Source organism: Manacus candei, unplaced genomic scaffold (assembly GCF_025592945.1).
Source record: "Manacus candei isolate 608988 ecotype Guabito, Panama unplaced genomic scaffold, ASM2559294v1 h1tg000036l, whole genome shotgun sequence".
Taxonomy (NCBI): Eukaryota; Metazoa; Chordata; class Aves; order Passeriformes; family Pipridae; genus Manacus; species Manacus candei.
Window position 1 is genome coordinate 1,457,998 of NW_026138084.1, and position 13,595 is coordinate 1,471,592.

The following is a 13,595-nucleotide window of genomic DNA, read 5'->3' on the forward strand; positions in this document are numbered from 1 at the left end:
TGCAGAGTGTGGTCCCCTGGTCACTGAGGTGCCTGTGCAGCCCAGAGAAGGGAGCACGGATCAGCTGTGGAACCACATCACCTTCAAAATGCTTTCATTGGAAGTGTGATTGTAAGGGTGCATTGCATTCTGTGACACCCCAAAATTTAGAGGAACACAAAGCATCTGAGCTCTGCTATTCTAGGAAATCCTGCAGTGCTGACACACTGGGACTTGCCAAGCCATTTGCAAGGCATGGAGTGATATATATGTGTATGACACAGAGTGTCCAAAACAACGGATCGACCCAATGGGTTTCCCGGTCCTTGACCGGTTGTGCCGTGGATGTGCTTGTACCCCAGGGGTCCCACAGGGCACCTGCCTGACCTGGGACTCAAAGGTCACTCTGGTAATCATTGTCCCAAGCAGCCCCTGCAGCAGATGTTGCTGGTTGAACCCCATAAGTACGAACGCTGAGCTAAAAAGAACGAGGGGCAGCTCGGGAGTAACAGTTTTGTTCTGCATTATCAGCCAAGCAGCAGGATGGGGCTGCTGCCATGGAGATGCAGCCACTGAAGAGTGCAGAAGGAGGAGAGGGAGATGACAAGGACAAGAAGAAATCCAACATGCACAAGAAAGAAAAATCTGTCCTTCAGGGAAAGCTGACCAAGCTGGCAGTCCAGATAGGCAAAGCAGGTATGGCTGGGGGGCTGACCAAAAAACACTGTGTTAATGAGACCTGAGAGTTGAAAAGCAATATTTTTTTTTTTTTTGAAAGGCACAGGCCTTTTTTACCACAATATTTAGAAATGGCTCACTCATAAAACTGTTCTATGGTTATTACGTGGTATTGACAAACTTTTCTTCCTCTGAAAATTAGCTTTGAGAGTCAAGAAGCCGGAAGCTTTGGGCAACTTGGATTGTAATGAATATTTGAATCAAAATGAAATGTAGCTTTGCTCATAGTTAATATTCCCAAGCACAGTAATTACATATTTAATTTTGTCTCCCCTTAGAACTTTGAAGTACATGGTTCCAGAATCTCTGTAATCTCAAAATATCACTCACACAGAATTTCCCTCTTACGGATTCTGAAATCATCCTGTTCTCCCTTAATATCCATGTTCCTGCTTTCTACCCAAGCATGACACAAGTGTTGACTCTTTTATCCAGAACCATCTGGTCCCTGCTGTTAGAAGCAGCACTTCTCCAACATGTAGGTAGAAAGTGGAAATCTTCTGTGATGGCACAGAGTTCCTTAGGTTTGTATTTCTAGTGCTATTGAAGAGATTTTGGTCTCTCTCCAGATCCTTGGCTGAGGTCCTACAACAGCTTCCTCACTTTACCTCTGCTCTATTTCCCTTACCCTTCTTCACCAGTCTGATTTCTACCCCACATATTCCTTTCCCTTCCTTTTAAACTTCATTTTGGTCAGTTGATCACATAACCCCAAGATGCCAAATTCTCTTTTCCTGCACAGTGTGTGACTCAAATTCTGTGGTTATCATCTCTGCTATACAATCAATGCTGTGCCTGGTTTCATATTGCTCAGGCTTCTCTCCTTTGTTTCCCATGATTATTAACTTCTTAGGTTAAGTACCTTTCTACACTGCCTTTGATTCTCACTCTCTCTGATATTTCAGCAGGCCCGTGAATATCACAGTTAAAGTGATTGTGTAGGGATTTCTAACCATAATGTGGAGACTAATGTGAATTAAATTAATTAATTATTGTCTCCTTTGGTTTTTCTTTGTCATTGGGCTATCTATGGGGATGTCGTGTGTTGTCATGAATATAATATTTTAATGGATTTTCCTGTGTCCTCTGGCATATAATGATCTCCCTGACTCATCTGTTTCCTGTCACCCTTAGCATCCTTCATCTTACCAATTTTTTTAAAGTGCAGTCAAGACATGAAATTCACAGTATTCTCCTTTTTACTGCATGATCCCATTAGGGAAAAATTAATTTATTCTGAAATGCAGGCTTAACTGCTTCACAGAAACCTGTCAGAGAGCAGTAATCGCAGCAAGGCAAAGCTGAGGCTCTGCTGGAGTTTTTATTTGTATACTGCACTCCAGGAACGAAATTGTGGAGGAGCAGTGTTATCCTAGCAGTCTGTGCCACTGGGAGAGCATATTAAGTGCTTGGGATCTTTTGTGAATTCTGTGAAATTTTTGGTAATGTCTCTGCTTCTTTTGAATCTCTCCTCATAAAAGTACACACTTTATGGATGTCCCTTGGAAAAGGGAAACCTTGGAAACACCTGTATTTATCACATTTTCAAGAAACTTAGTTAAAAACTGTTCTGTGGATAATTCTCTGTTACTGCTCCCTTATGTTCACCCAGATACATCCCTAGGGCTTTTCTAAAGTGTTTTATGCAACAACATAAACTACAGGAGACTATTTTTCTCAGGTCTCCTAAGATACATTTATTAAAGAGAAAAGTGAGTGTTTGAATATGGATAGACTAGTAATGTGTAAAAGGTGGAGGTTAAAAGGACAGATAAATATTTTACCAGGCAAAATAATGTACTAAATTGAAAAAACTTAAATAAGTGACAGAGGAACTCCTGGAGAACTGGACTGGCTGGGAAGTTTTCAAGGCAGCAGTAAGACAGTGTTTAAAAATGAATGCAGTGTGATTGAGCTGTTCTGCAGCATTCAGTGTTTCTTTATGCACTGGACTGTAATGCTGTTGTAATTATATTATAACAATGTTTCTTCCTGTAGACTTGATCATTATCATCATTATTAATATTGGTGAGAAATGTCACTTAGAATAAGAAAATAATTTCACATCAAATTCCAATGCAGATTTCTGATTTCTGATGTTTTTAATTGTGTTCTCTGTTACAGTAATGGATCATTTCTCTTTCCAGGTTTGGTGATGTCTGCTATCACTGTCATAATTTTGGTACTATATTTTGCCATTGACACGTTTGTGGTCAACAAGAAGCAGTGGTTGCCTGAGTGCACTCCTGTCTACGTCCAGTATTTTGTTAAATTCTTCATTATTGGTGTTACTGTGCTCGTGGTTGCTGTTCCTGAGGGACTTCCACTTGCTGTCACTATTTCTCTGGCTTATTCTGTAAAGGTAAGAGGCATTAAAAATAATCATGGGAGAAAAATGCTGTTTGCTCGAGTTCACCACTGAGTTGGCCCTCAGGTTTTATCAGGTGTGAAGAAACTTGGTCTGCAAATTATGTGCTCAAAATGTTGTTTAGAGTGAAATTGTTTTAAAGTAAACTCATATTGAAAGAATCTAACAAAAATGTGAATACATATGTTTTCTAATAGATCTCTTTAAAACCACACAGTGCAGGATAATCAGGTAGTAGAAATACCTATTTGATTTGCAAAGAACAAGGAACTTATTGAGCAGAATTTACTCTGAGAACAGTCCAGTCTTTGGACAGGGAATAATTTTGTATTCAAATTTTCTCGTGCAATAGGACAAAGTTTTGACAAGGATTTGAAGCCTTCAGGAACACTTTACAAAGAAATTAGAGTTTCACTGAAGCTTTCATGTACTTTTCTGAAGTGCAGTTGCAGTTCTTTGAAGTCAATGTAAATGATTCTGTTAGGAAGCTAAAGAGGATTAAAATCCTGGACTTGTGGATTACTTTAGCAATTTAGTCAGATGGGACTTATTTAAACATTCTGGCAATCTTAGATGAAGATGACGTAAAGTTTATTCCCATTTAGCATGTAAACAAATTATGAACTTTAAGAAGGAATATCTTGATTTCTATGTAGCCAAATATCATAATTATTAGGGGGGGAAAAAACCATGTCTCAAGGATGACAGTTTGCTAATAAAGACTGTTGCTGCTTTTAAAATATTTTCTCATTCTTCTTATGTCCTTCATCTGACACCCCTTTCCCTTTTCCCCCTTTTTCCCCTTTTTCCCCCTTTTTCCCCTTTTTCCCCCTTTTTCCCCTTTCCCCTTTTTCCTTTCCCTTTCCCCTTCTCCTGGATGTATAGTCCATCCGTGTGCTGCAAGATAATATCCTGGCATTCCAAGCATTACTAAGAAAAAGTTGAATATTTGCCATAATGATGATGTTTGAAAAATGCCTTTATTTTTATTTTCTTTAACTAATCTTTGCTGTTGGAGCTATTTCTTGAAATGTAGAATATTGCAAACAATTATGGAACCATTTTAGCTTATTCAAGGCAAAATTATCTCAAGGATAATCACAGCTTGGTTGTCTGTAAGGGTCTGGGATACTGGCCTGGATCAAAGTTCTAATTTAGGGAGCTTTATGTTTTCACAAGCAAGACTAAACCCATTCTCCTGCGCTTTTTATAACCCATGTTAAAAACCTGTCAAAGCAAAATCTTGAAGGTTTTTTTTTTTTTTCCTTAGAAAATGATGAGGGACAACAATCTGGTCAGGCACTTGGATGCCTGTGAAACGATGGGAAATGCCACAGCCATCTGCTCCGACAAAACCGGCACGCTGACGACCAACCGCATGACGGTTGTCCAAGCCTACGTTGGTGATGTCCACTACAAGGAGATCCCTGACCCAGATTCCATACCTGCCAAAACCATGGAACTGCTGGTTAATGCAATTGCTATCAACAGTGCTTATACTACAAAAATTCTGGTGAGTAGGCTTTTTTATTTTTTTAATCAATAAAATAAAACGCAGCAGAAGGAGGTGCAGGGGTTTTTTACCAAGCCGTGCTAGGTTCCTGTTGTTGATTATGAAGTGTTAAATACTGGTGCTGCAAAACCCATATGTTTTATGGTTTGGGGTTTTTTTATGGATAGGGATTTACTTATAAGTACAAGCCCATGTAATATTTAAAAGTCTCCTGCTGTTGTTAGATTGGGATGGCTCGGCTTTGGTGCAGATAAATTTGTTAACACAGCTGGCTCTTACTGAGACTTCACCTGTGTAAAATGATTTCTGTGTGTCTGAGAACTTTCAATTGATTCTCAAATATGACAAATTGGATTGGTTAAATCAGCGAGGTTAATGAACTTCGTTCCTTCTGGTTTCAAGTGAGTCACATCCAGAAGTATTTAATTCAGTCTGTAAAGGAGGCCAGAATGGAAATATCCATTTTGCTTGTGGCATTAGGTTCTTCTGCACAGAGCTAATTAAGAGGCTGAAAAATTTTGCAATTCCAATAGATTTGTTCTTTGAAAGGTCAAGCTGGATTTTAATGTTGCTGAACAAGTAGACTTTTTTTTAAATTTATGAATATATGTATTGTCCTTTTTATTGTTCTGTGCTGAGCTGCATAATATAGTCTTGCATACGCTTCATGTTTGTTTTAAAAGTAGTCTTTTAAAATACTGTCACAGAAAACAAATAGTGCTGAGTGCTGGAGCACACATTGCCTTTAAATCTTGCTATGTAAATATCTGGATATTAATAATAATCCACACTGGGAAGAAAAATGTTTAGAGAAATCTCACACGGACGTGCAAAGTGTGTTTGTAGCAAAGGTATTTCTGAAATGAATGCTCTTGAGGATTGTTTGGCCAGGATAAGTGTCTGAAGCTTGGCACTCTGGGAAGGGAAATGTGGGGAGAACCAGCCCCTGGGGCAGCTGGAGCCAGTTCCTCCATACGGAGTGGACAGGGAATCAATCAGCAAACCCTCCAGCAGCTCTGGAAGGTGCTGTGCTGTCCCCTCCCAGCTGAAAGCAGCCAGCAGTGTGATCCCACCTCTCCTGTCCTGTAGGGACACAAAGCTTCAGTCAGCTGAGGCTGGAGCCAGCCCTTTTCCCTTGGAATTCAGAGCCCCTGGGGAAGCAGAGCTCGCTCAGCTGGGAGCATCCAACCAGCAGCACCTGTTCCCAGCTGAGTCCTGGCTCTTCCTCTGTCCTTGTCCTGAGGTCTGTCCACGTCAGAACCAGGCAGGTTAAAGATAGGAGAGATGGACCTTCCTCACTCAGTGTAAAAGCTCAATGTAGATATTTTATGGCAACGGCTTTTTGGAAGCTGATTTGTGTGTTTGTAACTTGTCCTCAGTACACAGGCTGGGATTAACACAAGGTAACAGAGATGAATTTGGGATGAAGGATAACAGGTACCTATCTGAATTTGTGTTAGGATAACTGCTACAGTGGTGACACCAGTCACACACCAGTTTACCTTCTCTGAATCCTGGAACAGATGTAGGTTTCTGAGTGGGGAGTCATCAGGCTTTCCAGTCATACCTCTGTAACCTTCAGTTTAATATTCTGTCGTTTTTCTTGTGGTAATAATTTCGTTTAACTGAAAAATTTCTGGTCAATAGTAGTTCTAAAATGGTCTTAATGTAATTTTGAATTATTTTTTTTTTTTCACTCTGACTTGTCTTCATTGCTTCTTTTTGAAATCAGCTCTGTGTGCATATTAAAAAGAGTCAATATTTCACCATCTCAGTACTTTTTAAAATATGCACAGAGACTGATCTGTGAAACCGATAAATGGGTGAAACCCTCTGAAAATGACATTTTTTTCTGGATGCAGATCAGATCTTCAGCAGCTAACTGCTTGAGGTTAGCTGTGTAAAATTAATGGTGATTTTTAGCTATTACACAGCACCATAAGATAAAGCCTTGTGGTATGTCCCCCCCCCAGAGCCACAGCTCCAGTGACAGAGGAGTTCATTTTATTCCTTGTCTAGAGCAAACTCAAGTTGAACTTTAGGATACAAAGTATTGTTCCATAGCCCATTTTAAATCATAAATAAATGCAGTAAAAATCACCTGGGGGAGTTGTTTCCAGGATGAAGTCCACAGAATTATTTCTCTAGCTGCTAATACCGAATGCATCCCTGTGTGCTCATTCTTAGAGCATGTTTAATCAAATTGTGAATATCAGCTCCAACCCAAAGGGTATGTAAGAGCTGTGTCGCTCAGACTGAGTTTTGCATATTCTATTTTTGGCTATCTGGTTATGCCTACGCTGTAAATTGTGCTTTGTGTGAACTTCTGTTCAGAGGGATCACATATGGGGCCATAAAATTAGCCAAGATGCTCTGCTGAATGAGAAATATTCCCTCTTGCATTGTCTTTTGATTAAGGGGCAATTGAACCATTGATAAAAGCATAAAAAGAAAATAATATCAGTGCTCGGGATAAAAGATTCAAATTTCCCTGAGAAATTAAACACAAATTATTCCAGCTGAACAATAGCATCATTAAATATAGCTCTTTTTAATGCATTCCAAGATTAAGTTGCTGAGTGAGCTGATTTTGCATTCCATTAACTTCAGAGCAACTTTAATGCCGCTTTAATGCTGTTTTAATGCTGTTTATGTGAAGCTGTTCTACAAAAACCTTTTCAGCATTCATGTTTTGGATAGCTGTCCCACATGAAATAAAATTAGACTTCATATATTTTTGCATGTGAGCTATGATGAGGGCTGTGAAGCGTCTCTTACTCTGGGAGCAAAAATTTGCATTCTGGGAATACTTTGATTGCACTCAGAGCAGAAGCACATTGATCTTGGATATCATAGAGCAGTAATGAAATAGGGACTCCAAACACCAAAACTATTGATTTGAACTTTTCTGTGGAGCTCTTCCTTGCATAATTTCAGTTTTAATTAGGAAGGTATTTCTTCTTTTAATTTCCTGAAAGCTGTCCTAGGGCATTGGGTGGGTATAATGTGTTCTTATTAAGAAGACATCACAATTAGTATTTCGCTGAGTGATCTTCAGCACCCGTGAAAAAGTCCCAGCTGAGCCTGTTATTATTAGGAACTAACACAGGCATTTCATTTGGTACTTGATGGGTGCACAGGGAGACTAAAAGCTACTTATTCCTGTATTAGGTGGATCTGCAGCAGGACTGGTTTTTTTCAGTGGATCTGGAGCACCATTTACTGCACTTGCACAGGGCGGTGGCAAACCTTTACCTGAGGGTCTCCAAGGGAGAGATGTCACAGGAAAGGGCCAAACATTCCCTCCCTTCCACAGCTGCTGCCACCTTAGGGAATGAAGCTAACATATGTTAGTCTATAGGTTAGTAAATCTTAGTCAAGTTGTGAATGTGACCCGGGAAAACTCCTGGAACAAAAAGGCCTCTGCTGGATAAAACCAGGCAGGGAGAATGAGGAAAAATAAAATAAAATAAATTGTAGGCAACTTTACTGCGGCCAGAACAGTGTTTTATATGCAGAACAACACCTCCATACAACACTAGAACATCCATCTAAAAGATAGTGAAGTTACCAAGGTTGCTGCAAGCAAATTCCAACCATGTTCCTACCACGTGGAACAGGGATGATGGATCTGCAGCACAGACACAGCCACTGGGATTTACTGGGAGAAAGGAAGGTGTCAATTCACCTTCTTCTTTTGGGTAATGGCTGGTGCCTGAGTATATAGTGAATAATCTTACTAAAATAAGTGAAAAAAAAAATTCTAACTGCTTTGTACAGAAAGCAGTTCAAGGGATTTTGGCACAGAATTTTATTTTTATAATAATATTGTTATTATATTAATATTATTATTATGTTGTTCTTTTGACTGATTGTCTGATGCAGAATGCTGGGGTGAACACACTGCCTGTTACTTTGAGAAAAGAGATGAAGGGAGGCTGGCAGAGCAGGCTGTGAACCCAGAATATGTGGAAACTCCCAAGAAAAAATTACAAAAATTCTACAAAAGCAAAATGCTGAAAGTAATGAAAAATAAGATTTAACACAAGAGCTGCTTTGCAGGAATAGATTCAAATCTCTTGTTGTTGTTGAGAACACGGATGGAGTAGCAGGTGAAGGGCTCCTTTCATTTGGGAGGAATATTTGCATCCAAAAGAAGTACAACTATCTGGATTGTTGAGAGACACAATGTTCCTGTAAGGAACAATCTTTCCATAGATATTTAAAGTGCAAAATATACTTCTTTCTTACAGATTTTTTTTCTAATCAAAGACTGAATTTTATTTATCAAATACTTGGATTAATCTTGACATTTTTTATAATTTGTTTAATCAGACGAAAAAATTGTCTCAAGAATAATATATATATATACAGATATATTATTTAAGCAAGAGAAACTTACTGTTTTACCTTTCACCTTTCATAATTTCAACACTATCAATACAGTAAGACCTTCTTAAAGACAACTTTGGAGTTGTTTTGGGGGGGGATATGGATATTTGGAAGTTTCCTACCAAATAATTTTAAAACTTGAGTAGTAGTAGGTATGTTTATGGATATTCTGAACAGTTCCCCCCATTAATGTATAAAGTTATTACTCATGGAAAGGAGGATTGAAATGCCATCTTTTGAACAGTAGCTGCTCCCTAATTCTTGTCTGACAGAGCACAGACCTTTCCTTTGTTCTGTCTATATACATTTATTTGTCTGTCTCTGTTTGCATATGAAGCCTTGTTTTCCAAATAGAAAGGAAGGAGACCACAACTGTTTAGGAAAGATTGTTTATTTCATTTTAACAGAGCTGAAAACCAAATAGACCAGATGATGCCACACATACCAACAGAAAATAGAGTATTTATAAGTCATATACAGAAGCAGAGCCTGTGCTGTATTGTAGCTTTATCTGCCAAAGGCAGGTTAAATGAAACTGCTATTGCATATCCCTACAATTCTCCTTATTCAAAAGAGAAGCATGAGAAAACAGCTTTTGACTTCCAAACTACACTTTTAGTTACTTTGGCATATGAAACTGGGAAGATAATTTTACTCTCAGGTATGGTTTTCTTAAAAGCAACTCGCAAGCTCTTTGTTTCTTGTGTTAAAATACCCATAACTTGACCATTTATTTTTGCTGCACTTGAAGGTTCAGGTAGTCTCTTGTTTTATCCAGCTTAGTTCACATTGTTAACAGTGTTTGGAGTAAAAACAGATTCTTAGAAAAACCCATCACCAAAACCACACAAAATGTGAGGACAGAAACGGGGACAGAAAAATTAATAAGTATAGATTGAGGAAAGCTTTAATTTATGATAAAATTAAATGACAACTGAGTCAATGGCCTGGCCTAAATCCTGTTTTATTCCTCCTGCAGTTCCCTACCATTAACATCAAGGCACGAACACAAGTGGCAGCCCCAGTTGCTGCCTTAAAGTCTGTGAAGATCAGTCATTTATCAGGCAGACAAGGGGCCATGAGAGAGCAGGGCAGCTTTGGGCATGAAGAGCCAGCAGAAGAAGGAATGAGAACTCTGGAAAACTGTTGCAGTGAGGGCACATTGAGGGGGAAAAATGGGAAAACTGGCAAGTGAGGAGAAGAGCTGATTCTCACTTGGCAGCAGCAGAGTTTGCATGTGTTCTTCACAGTTTCTCCCCCTTTCCAGCTTTGTGGTTTTCCTTGTTTTACTGCACTGTGTTTTCTCCACAGGGATCCCAGCTTTGTCCACAGGCAGCTTTGCAGTGGTGGTTTTGGTATGGAAGGGCTTGAGGGAATTTTGGTGACAACCTGAGAGCAGTGACCATCCCTCACAACTTCTTTTACTTCTGCTTTCTTTCCTCAGGCAACGCTCAAAAATAAATTCTACCTTTAGATAATGTGTGGAGATGTCAGCAATCTGTGTTTTAAGGATGGGAAGGAGGAGAAGTGCTGTTTGACAGCTGTTTTATGTAAGGGTAGATCTCGTGGAACGTGTTATCCTTACATAATGACACTGGAAATCAGTGAACAGTAAGAAACATATGTGGAATGAATTTTTTCAGCTTGGCCCTTGCAGTGACACTGGACCAGCTTGTTTTTGGTGTCACCTGGCTTTGGATGAGGGTGGCAAGAAGAAGGAGGAAGGGGTTTGAATCAGCTTTCTGTGCTGACACTGTGGAATATGTTTGGAATGGCAAAATCTTTTACTTCTTGAGTAATTAAAACCATCTAGAAAAATTCACAGAAAAAATGTGCTGAGAGGAGGAGACTGGTGAGCTAGTGAAGGAATTCAAAGATGACTAATTTCTTCACTGTCTGAAAAAGAATACAGGAGTTTGTATGAACTCATGAACCTCTGCTCCAGGTTTTACAGTTTGGGTTCTGCAATCTTGGGGGTACAGTAAGTTACTAAATATACAATACCAGGAGAAACACAGAGGAAAATCTACTTTGAAGAGAGTCAAATTCACAATTTTCAAAGGGGAACCTTCCAACCCAGCAGGGATGGATTTGGGTCAGTAAGGGTGTCCTGCGAGTCAAGGACTTGTGGATAATACTTTAAGTCTTTTATTGGCTTTCAGCACATTAATTTGGTACTGGAAATTTGTGAAAATTGTCTATGCTCTTATTTTTGAAGGGCTCAGGTGATGGCATTAAAATATTGTCTGCACTGTTTCTGAATCTCCAGCAAAATGTTGCTGAGCCATTTAAAATGAAAAACTTCTTTGATTTAATTGAAAATTGATTGAACTGATTTCTAAAGATCTGCATGTTTTGTAAGAGGTTTTATTTCACAGGCAAAATTATTCCCATCATATGTAAATTTATATCTTTTTCTCCTTTTTTTTGTATGTTCCCAATGTTATACAACTGTATAATGTAGCTATAAATTATAGATGGGAACAAAAAATGCAGGCAAAAGCATCTTTCTATATATAAGCCAGACAGTCATCACAAAAAAAAATCCTCAACAACATATTCTTTAAAAGTTTTTATAAAGCACTTGGTAAGCATTTTCTCAGAATAACTTAGGCAGAAGAAACCCAACCTATAGTGTCCATATTATTTACTGTGTAAATAATAATTATCAGGGACAATGGATCGTGTTTCTAGGAGTGGCAATTAGCAGAGAGTAATGATCTTCACACATCACTTGCCATTGGAGTTCTGTAGAATGAGAGGTACAAATACAGCTTTTCTCACTAAATTAGCCACTGGCTTAATAATTGAAATGACTGTGTTTAAGAAAGATTTGCCTGGGATGTGTTGTTATCCCAGTCGTGTGCTCTCTGCCATCAGGGCACGGGGCCTTTGCCCCGCCAGCAAAAAGCTGGTTTTAAGTAAAGTCTCCTTTCCTGGGAGTTGTGAGGTCAAATGGAGTCAGCTGCCCAGAAAGGTCCTGGATTTGCCTGAGCAGAGGGGGATTAGGGAGCAGGGATGGGAGCAGGGCCATCCCATACATCTGCTGCTGGGGGTTTACCTGCAGGGTGGCAGGAGTTTTATAGGTAGAAGAGGTGAGAGAAATGTGCTCAGACAGAGCTCATCCTTTCACTGGATCTCCCATTATCCAGCAACCTGTAATTATGAATGAACTGGGCAGCAGGTTTGAAGCTCTGGCCAACTTTCTTCCCTTGTTCCCAGTCAACTTTCCTGTCAGAGAAAGGGGTGACTGTCCTGTCTCAGCAACAAATGGATATGGGAAGAGAGAAAAGAGGGATAGATAAGATAATCCTGCAGTGTATCATGAAAGATCATTCGCATCCTACCTGAAAGTTTATGATCAAGTTAGATTAAATATCTTTATTTTCTTTCCTCATGTGACAGAAAACAAGGTAATAAACCCCTCCTTCATACTGACCTTCTTTGCCTTTGGAGTTTGGTAATAGTAGACTCCTTTTATTCCTGCTGGAATAAATAATCACTGCAAGATTATAAACAGGACTGACAGTCACTTGGAAGCTTTTTGTTACCATAATATCATTTCATACATTAGATTTTTTTTTTCCTGCTTGCTTGTATGAAAATGAGTAAATTAGATTTTTAACTTATGATGAAACAAATATTTTTTTCTTATTACCTTGCAGAGGGTTTTCTTTTATGTTATTTCACTTATGCTCATTTCACTTATTTTCTACTCATCTTGTCCTGGCATAAGGTGATTTACATATGGAGAATTACTTCCAGCTATTTCCAAATACATCTGTTGATGAGTTGAGGCTTTAACAGTCAGTGTTTCCTGCAAGGTACTCCACAGTGTTTTCATCCAGATTTATAAATATTACTTCTTATTACCTGATGAGTTTTAGGACCCCTCTTTCTTTTTAATAGAATGCATTGACAATGAATAATTTTAATATGTACTTCTTGTCATGCCTCTGATACCCTACCAAGATAAAGTCATCACACCGTGGAGCTGATGGATGTGCTGGTTAGGATGTAGTGTTAACACTTTTTAGGGGATATTCTCAGGGAGCATTTTTCCCGATGAGAGTTTTTGTTTTACATGAGTTGGTGTAAACCAATTATTTCAGGCACATTTGTTTTAATGCAATTTTTCTTTGTGCTCTTGATCATCAGGAACAGGAAGATAATACCTTCAAATATGGTAATTTAATACCAATTTTATAGAAAACTCTAGTGGTTTTATAATCAAACATACACCAACTGGCTTATTAGAAATCAATGTGGTGACTGAATCACCTCCTAATGAAATATGACATTCATTTCCTTTCATATTTATGTTACATAAATCTATATTTTACACAGTGTATAGTTTTAGTATGTTTTCTTACTGCTCTCAGGACTCCAATGTGGTTTATTCCTCTGGGGAAAAAAAACCCAAACAACGACAAGCTACCAGAAAACCTCGACTGGTACAATGCCTGAAATAAAACTAATCAGCAACACAGTTTATGACAGAAAACACTGTGCTAATCTCAGAGCAGTAAATGGCAGGAGTTACTTTGCAGACTTGAACGAGTTGACTTGTTCACTGCTATTCTTTGAGAATGAAATTGCACTTAA

The 13,595-nt window shown here is 38.8% G+C and overlaps 1 protein-coding gene across 4 annotated transcripts in view; it reads left to right on the forward strand.

The window, feature by feature from the left end:
• The window catches only part of ATP2B2 (ATPase plasma membrane Ca2+ transporting 2), a 361,992-nt gene that overhangs the window by 282,821 nt on the left and 65,576 nt on the right, over positions 1 to 13,595 (forward strand). For all 4 annotated transcript variants that reach the window (XM_051793218.1, XM_051793221.1, XM_051793219.1 and 1 more), the window contains 3 exons: positions 511 to 675; positions 2,865 to 3,079; positions 4,356 to 4,598. In XM_051793218.1, the coding sequence (XP_051649178.1) occupies positions 511 to 675; positions 2,865 to 3,079; positions 4,356 to 4,598 (623 nt within the window). The remainder of the gene's footprint in view (positions 1 to 510; positions 676 to 2,864; positions 3,080 to 4,355; positions 4,599 to 13,595) is intronic.